Consider the following 17,909-nt stretch of genomic DNA (forward strand, 5'->3'; position numbering starts at 1 on the left):
CACTGTAATGGGCATGCTTGTACTTTAACCATCTTCCCAATTTCTGAATATTTCTCTAGGCCAGGTGTCTAGAATCCTACATTAAAGTATTTTTATAAATAAAAATATTATGTTTTAAGTTTTCTTTCTGTAATTGAATTGAATTTCAATAGCATGTGTTAGGACACTTTTTAGAACAGATGCACAGTTTCTTCTTTAATCATGCAGTGAAATCTGAATTAGAACTAGAAATAAAAATAAAGTCAGCAGTAAGTATAAATAAAATGATTTTTCCAGCTCATTCAACCTATTTTATATTTTAAATACAAAACTACTCTTAGCTACAGTCATTTTAAAAGAATTTTAGTGTGATTTTGTTTTCTAGAACTTATTTTAATACTTTTAACAATAATGACAAAAGTACATAATGCAGCTTATTCATTTCTCTTTGAGTGGCTCACATTAAGTAGCAAGATTCATTTTTACCAAGAACTATTAAGTCTAATTTTCCAAAATATAAGTTATTTTTACAAAGAAGTAATGGCTGAGACTAATTTTCTAGATTAAAATATCATAATAATGTGACATGCTTTATATTTAAAAAGACAATCCTGATGTACTTTAAGTAGGATATGCGCTTCCCAATTTTCTAGTAAGAGTCATTTTTAACCCATCAGCATTTTCTTATAGTCACTCTAGGTCTGATAACATGTATTTCAAGAAATTCAGACAAAGCTAGTAATGAAAACTTGACTATAGAAAGTCACTTGTTATAAATAGATAGAGATATGCACATGAGTAACTCATCAGAGGACAAAAGTTTTCCTTCCTTTACCTAATCTTTGCTGTGTGTTTTCATAAAGCAATTTCTACTGTTAGGATGAAACCCAAGAAACTAGATGCTTGTCAAACCAATTATTTCGTCAGTATAGGCATAACCTGTTAATTATATTTATAACATGAACCCTATAGTGATGATTAGGAGTATTTATGGATATATGAAAAATGTTAGATAAAATATTAGAGGAAATAATTTCTTTTAATTTTAAGCTGTGGGTAACAATATTGAAAGCATTTTTATCAAGTAGGAGTTCATAAGATCTGAAAGTAATCAATGCAGATTATTAGGATTTAAGCAAATAAAATTTTTAATTAAAATTAAAATACCAACCATAGCTCTTTTTCATGGTGCTGTTAATATCTTGGGAAGTACAGGGAAAGGCTAGTGCAAATATATCAGAATGAATGATAATGCCCTAATTCTGCCTTTATCTAGATGAAATTTCAAAGTAATTGAACTTCTGTCTTTGGATACTATAAAAACATTATTTTAGATTGAAGGACAACTCAGTTGTCATAACATCAGTGAAGAAACCTTCCTAACCCTTAGGCTCCTTTTTCTCCTGCCTGATCTTTTAGTGCTGTGCATCTTGTTCCACAGTGAATGAACTGATTTAAATTTAATGTTTCTCTTTCCTTTCCTATGCCAGCCTGAAACCTTTGGCCTACACTCGGCAAGAGGATGTGTTCCCTGCAACTGTAATTCCTTTGGGTCTAAGTCATTCGACTGTGAAGAGAGTGGTCAGTGTTGGTGCCAGCCTGGAGTGACAGGGAAGAAATGTGACCGCTGTGCCCATGGCTACTTCAACTTCCAAGAAGGAGGGTGCACAGGTCCGTTATTAAGACTAAGCATCTCAAACTCATTCTCTGGTTCGGGTGTCTTAGCATCTGTCACAGTTTGTTCCTCAGGGTCCCCAGAGATTAAAGGACAACAAATATATGATACAGAATATTTAACTAATAAGAAACATCTATTTATCTTAAATAAATTAACAAAAGAAATACATTGTACTTTGAAACATGGTCGTATAAAAATCTGTTCTTGCTGGTGCTGTATACAAATCCATCAGCAGATCTGAATTTTGCTGTGTCTCTCTCCCTGACTGTGACCTCCATTCAGTGAGTCACTCAGAGGCTTACTGCAGCTTGAAGGTCAAATGTTCAATTTTTCTGGTGCCAATGTTGTCTTAGTTTAAACTCTACTCCCAAGCTAACACAGTTCAACTTTTTCTTTTCCTGTTGCAAAATTGGTACAAGGATGAGGGAAGTTAATATCATTTTTCTGGTACAAAAAAATATGTTTGCATCTACTTTCAGGTGCCTTGAAAACTGTGATATTCTGAGAAAGAAACAGGTTGGCTCTAGATATTTGTGACTTCATGGGAAAGTGCAGGCAGGGGTTTCTACCATGATTTCCCCAAGCAGTATTCTCACAGTATTCAACCTTCTAATAGTCATGATATAGAAAGAGAAATTAGCACAAAGTCGTTGAAAGTAAAGACTTAACCTTAGTATTGATTTATGTGCCACTAATTTGGAATTGACGCTTACTCCAGCCTGTTAACCTTTGCTTACTAAACTCGCTGATTCAATATTGATGATACTTCTGTACTCAGCATCATGATAAATACATGGTAAGATTTTAAGACTTCATTATGGACGACTATAGTGAATTTATGTGAGAAGTGTCAGGAATAATACTTGAAATTATTTTAAAAGCCAATACCTTTTAGACATTCTCAAATACCTTTGGTATGCAGTTGCAATAATAAATTAAGCCATTATAAATTATTCTAAATGATATCATTTAGATATCTAAGTGTCTGCATGTGATTTCTAAGTCAATATCTGTAGATACTAAAATTCTAAAGCTGCATTTAAAAATATACTCTTATTTAAATCAAAATCTCACTAATATCTTTACTTAATAGGAAGTAATGAAATGGTAATAAATATTCAGATATATCCACTACCAGAAATAATAAATGAGACCAAAAACATTTTTTGAAATTTTGAAATAGTAGTAATATTTTAGAACTGCAGACTTAGTAGCATTTAACCCAGAAAAATAGAGAACAAGTACAAAATATGCATAATAGCATTATGTTTGAGAGCATGATTTGCTCCAAAGAGCTAGGATATTTTTAGTGGCTCCACAAGTAATTAGTGGACTTGGTTTCCCTGTCCCTCTGCAAAATTCATCTATTAAATGAAGAAAACAATAGTGCATACCTTGCTGGGTTTTTATAAGACTTAGTTGAGTTAATGGTTATACAATATTTAGAGGAATGCCTGGTACATAAGTTCTATGTGTTTATTATTGTTATTATTATTACCCATATTTCTTTGTTAGTATCATCAGTGTGGTAAACATTCTGTTTTAACAAGGAAAAAGCAGCTAATTACTCAAGTTTTCCTAGTCAGTCAGTGTTATGATTCCATTGAAGAACCAGTTAGAGAATTTCTATTTGCAGGTAATGATTTGAACTGTCCCAAGACATTTTTAGTGCATTAATTTAAACACAATGTGAACTATATTTCTTCTTAATAAATGGTACATATAAACTAAATCCTTTGGCTAAAAATTAGCAGCAATAATAATAACAAAAACAAAGGCTAACATTTATTTGATGTTTACCCTACGCTAAGTATTGTGCTAAATATTTTTCAAAGCTGCTATGAAATGCTGCGAGCAATGATAATTATGATCTCTTAAAATGTGAACTTAATCAAATATTCCATATGTTTTTGTTAAAAAGATTTAATCACTATATAACCAATTACAAAGGTGTCTTATAACATCTGTCTTCTATTTGAATTTGAGTATTTGGTTTTTCTTCTCTTGCTTTCTCTTCTTTAATATGAAACACCGCACTAAAGTATACTCAGCAGCTGGGTCAACTATAGGTAGTAAGTGGCATACAGCCCTGGGCTGGCTTTGAAGATCTCAAGTCCTATCGTTGCATCCTTTGGGACAGTGCATGGGTGGGGTGAACGTGCACTCTTCATGTATCACATTATAGCATGGAAATTTCAAAATCTATTGAAAATAAATAAGGCAGGTGGTAAATAAAACTCAAAAACATATACATATACAGTTCTGCAATTCAACTATTTTTAAATATTTGCAGAACTGGAGTGCCCCAACGTATGTTAGGATATGCTGAATTTAGAAGGCATATTAAACTTACTGGTTTTTATTGTAAATCAGAGTCATCAGCACGAAGGAATTCTTAATCTATACAGTATAGAAAAAGTAATTGTGAACTTAAATACAGAAATGAAATTCTGACCTTTATAATATTTAGATATAAGTTAATACAGTTAGCATGGAATCTGATACACCAGTTCTTCCTTTCCTAAAGCTTATTTGAAAAGTTTAAAACGCTTTACCTTTTGAAATTATTAAGTGAATTGCAACAGATATGTGTCGAACACCTCCTCTGTGAAGTACATTGTACTATGATATAAAAGATGAATGAGTTAAGTTTTCACTTTTAAAGATATTTAATCATAGTGTGGAAAATAAAACAACACAAATCACAATATAAAACTCAACATTTTGTATCAAATTTTTACTTTTTTCTTCCCTTTCACCTGTGTAGCTTGTGACTGTTCTCATCTGGGTAATAACTGCGACCCAAACACTGGTCAATGCATTTGCCCTCCCAATACCATTGGAGATCAATGTTCTCAATGTGTACCTAATACCTGGGGCCACAGTATCGTCTCTGGTTGTAAGGTGAGTGAAGCGTTTTATTTCATCTGATAATGTTTTTTAAAGATTTGTTTATGTTGGTAGAGCTTTAGAATTGTGCATTGCAAAATCCAATATTATATTACAAAACAGTGTGAAACTATCATTATGGAGTGATTGCAGCTATTGATCAGTATCTAACATTTTACTTGTGGGAAAGATAATGAAGTAAGTACATATTTATGCAGCCTCATTCATGATACCTACCAAAAAGAGGAGAAAAGGAACCCCAGAAATCTATAACAAAATGGAAACAGCTAGAGCCTCATACACACAATGAAATATATCTGCAAAGTACAAGGAAATTAGGAACTAATTAAAGGAGTTTGCCAAAAATCTATATGAATTACCCTCAAATTATAACTAGGTTTCAGTTTCCAGGAAATAGTTGAGAAGATTGTGATTCTAAAGAGTCATATTAACAACCTTACGCTTAGAAAAATCCTCAATCTTTTTCTCGTGGAGGGACCTTAGAAAGCTTCATGACCAAACTCACATTTAAAGAAATACATTCAGCATCAGGGTTGAAGTAACTATCAAGTTTGAAGATTCATAGAGCTACATTTTTAGAAACAAAACAAAAATTCCTCAAGAGTTCCAAAAATTTAGATGAGTTTGAACAATTCTACAAGTTTCTGTGACTGACTTTTTGCATTTTCCACTTTGAATCCAAGCATCTACCCCATCCCTGGACTTGTGAATAAGCCATAAGGAAACTTATGAGGGTTCCATTCCAGCCACAAAACCCAATGATGTGGCCAAACTCTAATGAAACTCCTGAAATTGGAACTGATAGCTAATGTTCAGGATATAAATCAGGATAAAATATAGACCAAGTTTATTTTTTTTAAGTAATGGTAGGTTTGATAGCATTATATAGTGATCATCAAATAAACATTATGTGGTTTGAATTTAAAGTGTTTAACTTACTTTGAACCACTATTAAAAATCTAAGTTCCTGAATTGACCTCATCATTATGATCAATTATAAAAAAAACCATAGAGCCCTCACAAATAGTTAAGAGCACACATTCTACTATTTTAAATACTTGGATGACTATACTCTAAATCTACATGATTCTAGATTTATAGCTTTCCTTTCTTTGTGTCATGGGTAATTTCTCTGTGCTGAGGTGTGAGCACACACATCATTTGAGCTTTCATTGAAGTAGAATACAAAGCCTGCCATCTTTCGCTAGCAGGGGAATAGTGCATAAATCCTCTGTTGCTAAACAAACATTGCATCTAATTACGATTTAAGTTTGATGTTGGCTACAGTGCTAAATAAACATATGGCTAATGATCTCGTTTAGTCTTTACTATGACTTCCTGGATATAATTTTTTATTTGAAAAGGTCCCATTGTCTGTTTGTACTGTCGATTAGTCCTTAAGATTTATACAAAAATTGGGTAGCAGATATTCTATATTTTAGTTAAATGATAAGAATGTCTCATCAGACATTTTTAAATTTTATTGCACGATTATAGTTTCTATCCATCTTATAATTTTCTGTTTCTGATTATGGCCCATTTTGTTCAAGTCAATGAAAAAATATTTAAGTGAACAAGTCAATCATCCTTATTTTGAAATCTCATCCTACACCTGATGTTCTATAAAGATGAATTACTTAGGGTGATGACAGTGGGTTAGTCTATGCCTTGAGAACTATGTAATAGAATAAATAATTACATTGGGATTTTAAATAACTTTTAGTAACATCTCCTATGCTGCCCTTTTTCCTGGATACCAATGAAGGCATAAAGAAACACTTAATCACAAAGATACCCCAAATAAGGCCTGATGATTATTTTAACATCAGAATCTGGGAAAATGTTTCACCAAACATTTGTACAGGAAAGAGATGATAGATAGGAAGCTGGTGATTGTACATCACATTCTAGAAAGAGTAGTCCCATAAGTAAACTACTGTTGGCAGGAGCAGAAGCAGGAATAGTCCCAGGAGTGGTGGATATACTAATTAAGTTGAGCAATGAATGTGTGAGAAATACAAAGTGAGATCCAGCCAGAAGTAGATCTGGGACTTTGGCAAGTTGCTAGGCGTGTGAGTCTGCCATAGAGCTGTAGATCTGAGAAGAAGAACGGTACAGCACCGAAAAGAGTCAGATGAAAGGCTAAGTATAAACTGCGGCGACAGACTCAGACACAGGGAGAGGTGGTGCCCCCTTGGATACCAAGTCAGGACCCATGTGGGACACAGAAAGCACATCAGTTAATTAAGCAGGGAAAGTAGAATACAAAGTCTTAGTAACTAGTAAAAGGTAATTCCTAAAAAATTTACTGAAAAAGATAAAAGAGAGAGAGAGGGATCCTGAAGCAGCAGTTACAGAAGAGCAGCTACTACTTATAGGCTTATGGAGGGTGGGCCATAAAGGAACCAAGGGCTGGGAGAGGCCACACACTTCCCCCTCCCCCACCCCAGCAAGGCTGAGGTTCAGACACATTGAAAGAGAGGGTAGCTACCACAGGAACACAGAACCTGCCTGAGATAAAACAATCAACAACAACAGCAAAACGATTGGCAGAGTCTGTGGGCAAATGCTAGTCTGTGGAAGATGCCCACCATTGCTGAAGGCGATGGGCATGCTGGAGCCACGTAGAAGCAGCCTGTCATGGTCACAGCTGTGTGCAAACCAAAGCCACCCAGAAAGCTGCCTATTGGAGAGAGTGGTCTTGAGGGCACAGCTGGAAGCATTCTGAACTTCTGGGCTCTCATGCTAAATATTAAAATAATGATAATGGCCCGGCCGGGCGTGGCTCAGCAGTTGAGCGTCGACCTAGGATCCAGGCGCTCAGGGTTCGATCCCCGGTCAGGGCACATGCCCGGGTTGTGGGCTCGATCAATGACTCTCTCATCATTGATGTTTCTAGGTCTCTCTCTCCCTCTCCTTTCCTCTCTCTGAAATCAATAAAGATATATTTAAATAAATAAATAAATAAATAAATAAATAAATAAATAAATAAATAAATAAATAAATAAATAAAATAAAATAATGATAATGATGATGGTAATGAAGACAGAACCCACCACTATGATTGTATTGGGTCTCTCCGTGCCCTTTGTTGATGAGGCTTAACATTCGGCTACCTGGCCATGGAGAAACATCTACAGGTTCTAACTGCAGTATCACAAAGCAGGGCAAGGAAGAATGAACTTAAAGCTCAGAGGCATTAGACTGATCATTGGCACAGCTGGTCTCTGAAAATGGTTTATTTATTCCAAGATCCTAAATGACATTTTAGAAATCTGCTTGGCACTTTTATTACATAGCAAGGAGATGTGAGCGTTGTAAATCAAGAGCAGCAAGATTTAGAAGAATGCAAGAAAAAAAGACACATGGATGAGCAGAAGTCAAAGAAGAGATGAAATAAAGAAATTATTGGAAATAGTGGAATTAAAATAAGCTTTGGTGGTATATACATACAACAGAATTTTCACTTTGTAAAATGGGAGCTATGAAATATTTGAGAGGCAAAAAGGAAAATAACTACTGTAGACATCAGGGTGTTGTAGATTTAGCAGAGAGACAAAGCGGTGTACTTTAGGAATTATAAGTGATCCTCGAGAACAAAACTGGTAAATTAGAGCAGAGGTAAAAATCAAAAACAAATTTGAAGAAATAGCACTAAATTTAAAAAAAACCCACAAATTTTATTCTCACACTGAAAGAACTCACCATGTTCCAGTAAATTGATTAAAAGAACCTCAAACTTTAAAAATTCTAACAAATTTTGAATTACACAAATAGAGAGAAAATTATATATATAAGAAAAAGTTACGAACAAAGCACCTCAAATCAGGCTTGTCTAAAAAACCAAATGCCAAAACCAACACCTAGATGTCACTTCTCCAAATTCTCCCTGGCTTCCCCACATTTGGTTCGATGCTCCCTAAATGTCCGCAGAGTGTTTTGCATTTCCCCTATTATGTAATGTTATTCCATTGTGTTCTATTTATATATTTACTTGTCTTTCTCCATTAAACTGTAGGGCATGTCTCTATACAACTTGAATGCTATAAAAATGAGATGATAAAGTAAAATGATTTTGTCTAAAGTTCAATCTTTGAAACAAAAAGGGTTTGAAGAAAACCCATACTTAATTCCTCCTTGCCACAAAAAGACAGAGGAAGTACATTTTCTTTCTTATTCAATAGCATTATGGTTTCTAGACACATATATTTCAGTAAATGCAGGAAGCAATTTTAGTGTTATGTTCACTGATGTTTCCCAAGCGACTAAACTAGAACAATAAAAAGCATATAATAGATACATGATTAATAGGCGTTTAATGGGAGCATAGAAACATTAGAATTAAAATTTTAAGATATTTTCCAGGAAATGGTGTTAATAGTTGCTGTTTTTATCTCCTTCACAGGCTTGTAACTGTAGCACGGTGGGATCCTTGGATTTCCAATGCAATATAAACACCGGCCAGTGCAACTGTCACCCCAAGTTCTCTGGTGCACAATGTACAGAGTGCAGCCGAGGTCACTGGAACTACCCTCACTGCGACCCTTGTGACTGCTTCCTGCCCGGGACAGATGATGCGACCTGTGACTTAGGGACTAAAAAATGCTCCTGTATCGATCGGACTGGGCAGTGCACTTGTAAGGTTTGTGCTGCCCAAATGCATTCAGGCAAAACTTGCCTCAAGTTTATTTTCATAGCTCAGCATTAACTTCATTCATTATTTCTGCTTCATTGAGCTAAACAAACTGAAAGACCAAAACTCATTGACAGACACAGTTTTTATTGATGTGTGTTCATTGGCATACTGATAAGCACTGATATTTTAAGAACTTACTTTTAACCAAAGCCTAACTTTTTTTCTAGTTGGTAGATGTGACATATTTTTAAGGGTAAATGTTTCTTTACATATCTGACTTGCTTACATAAGAATAATCTAGGAGAGATAAAAAGACCGTTCTCTTAAGCATCGTCAGAGAAAAATCACAGCTAAATAATAAGGCTTATAAAAAACCCCATTTCTCCTCAGATTAATCTGAAATCACTGTGCACTGAAAACTATATTTAGTGCTATGGAAGTTCTGTAAAGTTTCATCACATATAAACACTGACATTACAAACAGTGACGATGTGGGAATTTCAGCCTCGTTAATATGGTGAAATGGTGTAGAAAAATAGCCAATTAAAGAGGATAAGAGAGATCCCTCCCCCCCACCCCCCAGATACATCTGAAAAATCAATTTCAGGATAAATACTGTTAAGAATGGGTCATGGGTATCTTTTCAAGAAAAAGTCAGTACAGATAGGACAATACAGCAGGATGGAATCCAGGGAGTGAAGATTAAAATAATCTTGAGAGTGTAAGAAAAGGGCAGCCTCTGCCATTCAGGGCCCTGAACAAAACCCAAAGTACAGCGCAGCCTTATTACATATAACTGTGACAACACATTATATTTAGTACACATCATATGAGTATATATATATACATTATATAATCATTATTATATAAATCTACATGTTAACATCCTGTCTGTTTTTTACATCTATCTTTTTGCATCACACCGCTGTTTAGGAATCAGTGTTTTATTTTGCTTTTGCAATTCTCATGACTCTTTCATCTCTTTCGTATTGTTCACAGCAGAATAGTAGAAATATGCTGCTTAGATTTTAAAAACAATACACAATATCCTTGATAATGTACTTACGCATAAATTAAGCATTTTTTAGACCCATGAAATCTTAACAAGACAATCTACATGTACCATTTGAGATGGGAGTCTAATACTCAATGATCTTTTCTGTTTGTTTAATTTTTAAAAACTGCACTCCTGTTATTCATTCTCAAGTTTAATTCCCTCATAATGTCACCATTAAGAATACTGAGGAGCTCTCGTCTTTCTTCAGGTGAACGTGGAAGGTGTCCACTGTGACAGGTGCCGGCCTGGCACATTCGGACTTGATGCTAAGAACCCACTTGGCTGCAGCAGCTGCTATTGCTTCGGAGCTACTACCCAGTGCTCTGAAGCAGAAGGACTCATCCGCACGTGGGTGAGTAAGGACCTGCTGAGCCACGTAAGGGTGTAATGTTAGCTCTGCAGGCGTCTCTCAGCCAGGCTCCGAGGGGCAGGAGGAAATGGCAAAACACTTAAGCACCTTTTCCCCTGTGCACATCTAGAAATGGTAAAGGGGCCATGTACCATTAGAGGATTGGATGGAGTAAAAGCCTTTTTTAATATTCCTTAAAAAGACTTCATTTATTGTTGATAAAGAAATAGATGCCAAGTGAAAAGAGGAAACACTGTAAGAGAAACAGGTTTGGGGATGGGGAGAACCTGCATTCTGAAGGGCGAGGGCACCCGAGCATGAATGTTGATCTGTGCTGGTGCAGTCATGAACACCAGACTTGTTGCACATTCATTCCAACCAGACTTAGAGAATCATAAATTTTTAGGATGGAAGCATGTTCATTCTTACTTACATGTTCCTTTAACTCTTCCTACTTTTACGTGCTACTTTTTATTAGTGTAAAAGGCTCCAATTTGCACAGATGTGGTTTTCCCTGTGCAAAAAAGTCAGATGTATTCCTTTGCTCAGTAGGCACTAGTTTGGTTTTTGTGAAAACAGCTCATCAGAATGGGGATGGTCCTACAGATAGACATGCAGTCAGTCCATAATTTGGTTTCAAATGAATGCCCCAAAAGACTTGAATTCAGCCTCCTGCTGTGATCTGATCCCTTATAGGTGGCTCTGGAGCCGGAGCAGACCATTCTGCCCCTGGTGGATGAGGCGCTGCAGCACACAACTACCAAAGGCATTGCTTTTCAAGATCCCGAGATTGTTGCCCACATGGATCTGGTGAGACAAGATCTCCATTTGGAACCTTTTTATTGGAAACTCCCAGAACAATTTGAAGGAAAGAAGGTAAGGGCAAGAACTTTGAAGTCACATGAAGATAAAGTAAATTATGTTTTTGGAATCACTCCATTTGGAGATTTAGCTAACTCATCGCTCCTCATTTTATTTTGTCAGTTGATGTCCTATGGGGGAAAACTCAAGTATACCATCTATTTTGAGGCTCGAGAAGAGACAGGTTTCTCTACATATAATCCTCAAGTTATCATTCGAGGTGGGACTCCATCTCATGCTAGAATTATCATTAGGCATATGGCTGCTCCCCTAATTGGCCAATTGACAAGGCATGAAATCGAAATGACAGAGGTAAGTTTATTAGTTCTTTGAAGCAAAGATGTTAATGGTTTTATGTTCAGTTTTGTCAAAGTGGTTTATTTTCTTGTTAACAGAAAGAATGGAAATATTATGGTGATGATCCTCGAGTCAGTAGAACTGTGACCCGTGAAGACTTCTTGAATGTACTATATGATATCCACTATATTCTTATCAAGGCTACTTATGGAAATGTGATGAGACAAAGCAGGTAACTATAGTAGAAAATACCCAAGTTAAGTGCTTATTCTAGAGTCTATAGGGAAGATCAGTAAGATATCACACCAGAAAGATTTTAAAGTGTTTGGTTTGAGAGAGTGATGATAGAAGACAAGTAAAAAATAGTTTGTAGGTCATCTGGTGGAAATTACTGCCACTCCCTCAAAAAGGAAAATAGATTGAAAAGCAAGTTTAAGGGAAAAAATGTTGCATTGACCTTTGACATGGTGCATTTTAAATGCCAGTTAGAGATTCAAGAGAAGATGTCCTGTAGGGTAGAGGTAATTAACTGTTGTACTATAAATAGGCTGCACAATTGCTGAGAAAATAACCTCGTTGAACCTTCAGGGTCACCAGGCAGAGACAAGACCACCCAGCTCTTTGACCCATGAGCATTTCTCATCTGTTCACCCCAGTGTACCATACAATATTGTCATTTTCCCTGTGCATGATGATGTGAAGAGATTGGGAACCACACTGAATAGCAAAGAACACAAAAAACAGCACGAATAAATAATGGAAGCCAAAGGATGGGAATACTATAAGGGACTATATTGTTTTCATATGACCCAAAGAACTCAATTAAAATGAGGCTTTCTGATACTGACACTTAGGATTACACTGGTGACATTGTTAATACCAGTTTTAGTGGAGTTTTAAGTCTCAAAGTTTTGAGGAATATTGACCCTAATATTATGAGTGTAGACTAATGTTTTCCATGAACATAATTATAAAGGGAGGAGTGAAATAATATCAAAGTTCAAGGGATGATTGTTTAATTTGAAAGAGAAGTAAGCATGTTTATAGACCATGGGGAAATGAATTAATAGCAAGGAATACATTTAAAAATTATGGAATAAAGAGAGGACAGATCGTGGAGACACCATGAGACTTCAGCGTCATGAGCACACATAGTCATGTTCCTTGAGACAAAGTGGGGGAGCTTAACCAAATAAGATGAAATGAGGAATCACACACAGAGGTAGTTTAGGTTTCATACTATGGAGACAGAAAGGTGAGTTGAGTTTATACACATGTTCCCAATTCTCTGGCATTTCGTTTTCTCTGTTATGTCCTGTAAGAATATGGAATCCACAGATATTTGAAAATAGTCTTGTATAATAAATCTGTAGACCAGTCCAGGGAAACAAAACAAAAAAAGTATCAAACCTCTCATTGGCAAACCAATGAATATAAAAATACCATATTTCAAATGTTTACATTGTACTAACCACGTAACAGAAAATCCTTATCTTTCACGCAGAAGATCCACATTGCCTTTCTGATTATACCAAAAGTCAAAGCATAAATCAAGAGCCAACATTCACTTTCAAATCTGTATTCCTTTGGTTTCCCTTTAATATTTTCCACTTCAAACAAGAGATTATTTTTATGTAAAATAATAAAAAAGTATGTACCAAAAATAGTCTCAGCTATCTTGTCAGTTATTTTAGAATATCAAATAAATGTGCATCAGGTGGTGGAAGCTAGAGCAGGTTTGCATGTTATAGAAGATAGCAAATAACTTGTTGAGTGTGCAAATATATTATTTTGTGAATTGTTCTGTGCTGTTCAGGACATTTGTTAGTGGAACTGATAGAAACAATGTTGTCCTGCATTTTTCATTTTACTTTCACCTCTCTCACAGATTCCATCTTCCTATACTGTGAGGTTGTCTTTCTTCCCCAGAAGTCTCTTCCCTCATCACCTTATTTCACATCCCTCACTAACTAGTATCCTTTGGCTTAAGAGATCAGTTTTGAAACTTTAGAGTAAATAAAACACTTCACTTTTCTTCTAGGCTCAATAAAAACTAGAGTCATCATCTAGCAATAATAAGGACAAATAAAGCAGTGGAGCAGCACTTGATGTAAGACAATGGAATTGGGACAGAGTTCAAAAATATGTTTGGATCTTCCCCCAAAGTGGCTAAGACATAGCCCTGCGGCTTTATTCATTTACTAATTTCAGGAGTCTCAGAAGCAGAGAGTTTGGGTTGTTATGCATGTGCTTTGAGATTCAGATTTTGTACCTATTGTCAGTGCTATTTTTTTTTCTCTTTGCTTTTGTCTTCTCTTACATTTATTTGAAGGACATAACTTTTATTTCAGTATTCATTTGAACAAAAGCTTGAATTTGGCCAAATCCCTGATTCAGAAAAAAACAGTTGCTCTCTAATCTCCTGAGGAAAAAAACAATGTGTTGTAGAAATATCTGTTGTTTACACCATTCAAGTTCCACTTGGTTTTTAAACACTTACTAGTCTGTTGTGTGCAAGCATGTGTGAGAGAAGGAAAGACTATTCTAGTAAATCCACAAGTTATAAAACACCATGAGATCCCAGTCCACAAACACCAAGTTACCTTTTTAGTCCCACGGAGAATCAGAGGACCATAAAGGGAGAGTCTTTCTCGTAGGAGGGCACTGGTTTGTTTACAAGTCACAGCCACTATATGCCCTTTAAGGATGGAAGGGTGAAATCTGAATTTTAACTCAATGTGGGTTTCATAAAGGCTGCCTGATCTTCAGAGTGCAGATTACAATGGCAGTGAAGTCAAAATATGCATTCGTAATTTAGTGTCAATAAAACCTACCTGTGCCTGTTATAAAGTTTATGATTCAAGCTCCTTAAGCTATCAGTGGTGCCTTTTATTGAAGCAAAACTATTCATTGTTTCATTTAGAAGCTTATTTGCAGAACATTTCATGCTATCAGTCATGAAATAGTCTGAGTTTATGAACTGCATATATTTTTAATGCATAATTTCAAATTAATGAAAAGGGTATCAACATTTTCACTGTGAACCTTTTTTTTTCAATTATAAGGACATTTCCACCAATGAGGAGCATGAGTTAAGTTACTTGAAGAATGTATTTAATAAAGTTAACAAAATATTCATTTGAAAATATTTTATCATCTGAAAAATATCAATATTATTTGATTATGCTCCATTATTGTTTTCTAGATGGTTATCTAAAGGTTTAGAAAGGATATTCAGAGTCTCAAAAGGAAGAAATCAGAGCCAGTTGTAAATTAAAGCAATTTCACTAGTGACTATGGAAGATATCCTAACAGGAATGACCGTAGGTTGTCTGTTTGAAAGAATGTAAATGCCTAATTAATTGGCCATGTCTACCTGAAGCCACTCATATTTTAAAAAGTGGGGGAAAATCTTTATAACTTCCCAACAAGACATCACACATCTAATTCACTAAACTCCTTATGATTTATGTGAATACTTTGCTAATGCGTAATCTCAAACCTTTGAGGAAGCAAAGATACAGGAACAAGATGTGGCACGTAAGTTTCTAAAATTTAGGCAGCTTTAAAATAGAATGAGCTTAAGGCTATTGACAAAAACCTGAGAGGACGCTTCTTGTAGAATTGACTGTTTGCAAGGTGATCTTAACTTACTGTCTGGTAATGTAAGTATCTGCTTGCTGTGCCCAGGATTTCTGAAATCTCACTGGAGGTAGCTGAGCAAGGAACTGTAACAGCAGTGACTCCTGCAGCTCACTTGATCGAAAGATGTGACTGTCCTCCGGGCTATTCTGGTTTGTCCTGTGAGGTAAGCTGGTTCTTACTGACCTGCTTAAGCCCAACTCTCTTAACTAACCAAATAGAAATACTCTCAGAGCTACCTTTGCTACGATCAGTTTTACTTTCAGGCATGCTCCTACCCTATTTTATTTGATCTTCCACTTACAGTGTGAGACACAGTAAAAAGGGGATGGTGCTGTTGTTACCTCTTAGCAGGAGTCACATCTGAAGGGAAATATTTTATAAAAATTAAAAGATCTGTAAAAGTATGGGGCAGTCAGGAAATAATGTTTTCGTAAGGCCCATTTATTACATCTGATTTATTTCCCCGGCATCTCTTCTGAACAGTTAGAGATGCTGAAACTGCATTAGGTGACTATTGTTATTAATGGAATATGTAGTTATATACCCATGTATCAATTTACTTATAAATAATTTTATACATCTTTTGTAAATAGGATTTGGGAAGTTTTGTATTAAATATGGTACGTGAGGCATTTGATGCCACCAGGTCAAAACTGAAGTACAGTTTAAAAATGATGAATATAAATTTCTCGAGAGGCGGCATGGGGTAATGCAAAGAAAATGCAGCCCTGGCCGGTTTGGCTCAGTGGTTAGAATGTGGGCCCACAGACTGAAGGTTCGAGTCCGGCCAAGGGCATGGACCTCGGTTGCAGGCTCGATCCCCAGACCTGGTCGAGGCTCATGCAGAAGGCAACCACTTGATGTGTCTCTCTCACATAGATGTTTCTCTGTCTCTCTGTCTCTCTCTCCCTCTCTCCCCCTTCCACTCTCTCTGAAAAGCAATGGAAAAAATATCCTAGGGTGAGAATTTAAAAAAAGAAAAAAGAAAATGTAGGTTAGTTTTTGTGAATCCTACCTAACTACTCCACTTGGACTGGGCACATTTCGGGACCCCAGGTTGAATTAATTTAAATGAAAACATATGTGTTAAAAGGCCACTGTAAACTGAAGTGTCATTCAACTTAGTAACCATCATATGAATTCCAGATCTTTCAGAGGGCATTTTTAGATTGGGTAGCTATAGCTATATAATAACTAAAGCCTTAAAAACTCTCCTTGTTGTGATCAGTAGGCTTTTTAAACGGTATATTCTAAAACATGCTTTTCCATTAATCTTAGTAATTTTACATCGTTATATGAAAATATAAATTGGCACAAATGAAGCAAATGATAAAAGAAGAAAATCAAGAAAAACTAGGACTACCTACAAACTGCCACCTCTATTGGTGGCTTCACCTATGTCTCATAAATTTCATTTAAGCTCCTATTTACAGACAATAATTACAGTAATACCTTAGTGGAGAGACTATGGGGATAAAGACCTATATCTCATAATAAGGTACCTGAGGTGTTCTCCACAACCCATTGCCTCTAATCCATTATACATCTTATTTATAATTCATCGTGATTCTAAGGTGTAATTACCCAGGCATAAAATCTAATCATCGAAGCAAGAGCTAAGGAGAGTTTTGAAATAATACATCCCATTCCAGTAACTTATGCTTTGGTTCACGAGTACACAAAGCAATTTCTTTACCATATTTTCACCAAATGTATGGTATTCTAGAGACGGCTGCAATTACAAGCTATTCATTTCATGTTTTTACCCAAAATATGGTGCAAATAAACAAAATTAAGTGTTAGTTACTTCTGAAAATGTAGCCAGTTGGGAAGGCACTTAGCCTTTGCCTGTTACCTGCAGTGTTATGACATTACAACCCTATTCATTGAAAATGTTAGTTCTAGAAATGCCTACTTACTACAACTTATAATTTGAGGCAGAGACCACATTACCTTTAGAAATCAAATAAGGACACAATTTTCTCACCACACGTATTCGTGTGGGAGTCATTGAATGTAATATACTTAATGTCGAAGTTGCTCCTCACTGTCTTCTCAGTTAATCATGCTGCCTAAGTAGACCTAAACTCAGGTTAGGTTGCGTACAGAAATGGAAAATATTCGCCATTGAATATGTGGTTCTCTGCAATAAGATCATGGAAAACAAAACAGAAATGTATAGGTTGATCTCTAGGTCATATTTTGGTCATTCCTCCCTCCCCCAGGTTTGATAAGACATTTGGCTCACAGTTGAGTAGCTTTTGTTTACTGGGTCACTGCTCAAAAGCTGTCACTTTGGTCGGTCTAGTAAAAATATTGTTTTTAATCCCCAAACAATTTATACCTATGATCAGCTCATGAAATTCAAAAGACGAAATAGTGAGACTAGGCTTTTCTTCTTACATATGCACACCTCTTGGAATGCCCTTTACCATTTCCTTTGTACATGAAAGACCCAAAGACTCTGTTCAGGTACATAAAAATATTGAGATAATAT

General features: G+C 35.7%; 1 protein-coding gene across 6 annotated transcripts in view; it reads left to right on the plus strand.

Moving 5' to 3' along the window:
- The window catches only part of LAMA2 (laminin subunit alpha 2), a 459,384-nt gene that overhangs the window by 298,576 nt on the left and 142,899 nt on the right, over positions 1 to 17,909 (plus strand). For all 6 annotated transcript variants that reach the window (XM_081140004.1, XM_081140000.1, XM_081140002.1 and 3 more), the window contains 8 exons: positions 1,470 to 1,650; positions 4,425 to 4,561; positions 8,973 to 9,209; positions 10,469 to 10,612; positions 11,306 to 11,485; positions 11,594 to 11,782; positions 11,866 to 11,999; positions 15,458 to 15,575. In XM_081140004.1, coding sequence (XP_080996130.1) covers positions 1,470 to 1,650; positions 4,425 to 4,561; positions 8,973 to 9,209; positions 10,469 to 10,612; positions 11,306 to 11,485; positions 11,594 to 11,782; positions 11,866 to 11,999; positions 15,458 to 15,575 — 1,320 coding nt within the window. The remainder of the gene's footprint in view (positions 1 to 1,469; positions 1,651 to 4,424; positions 4,562 to 8,972; positions 9,210 to 10,468; positions 10,613 to 11,305; positions 11,486 to 11,593; positions 11,783 to 11,865; positions 12,000 to 15,457; positions 15,576 to 17,909) is intronic.

Source organism: Miniopterus schreibersii (assembly GCF_964146895.1).
Source record: "Miniopterus schreibersii genome assembly, chromosome: 6".
NCBI lineage: Eukaryota > Metazoa > Chordata > Mammalia > Chiroptera > Miniopteridae > Miniopterus > Miniopterus schreibersii.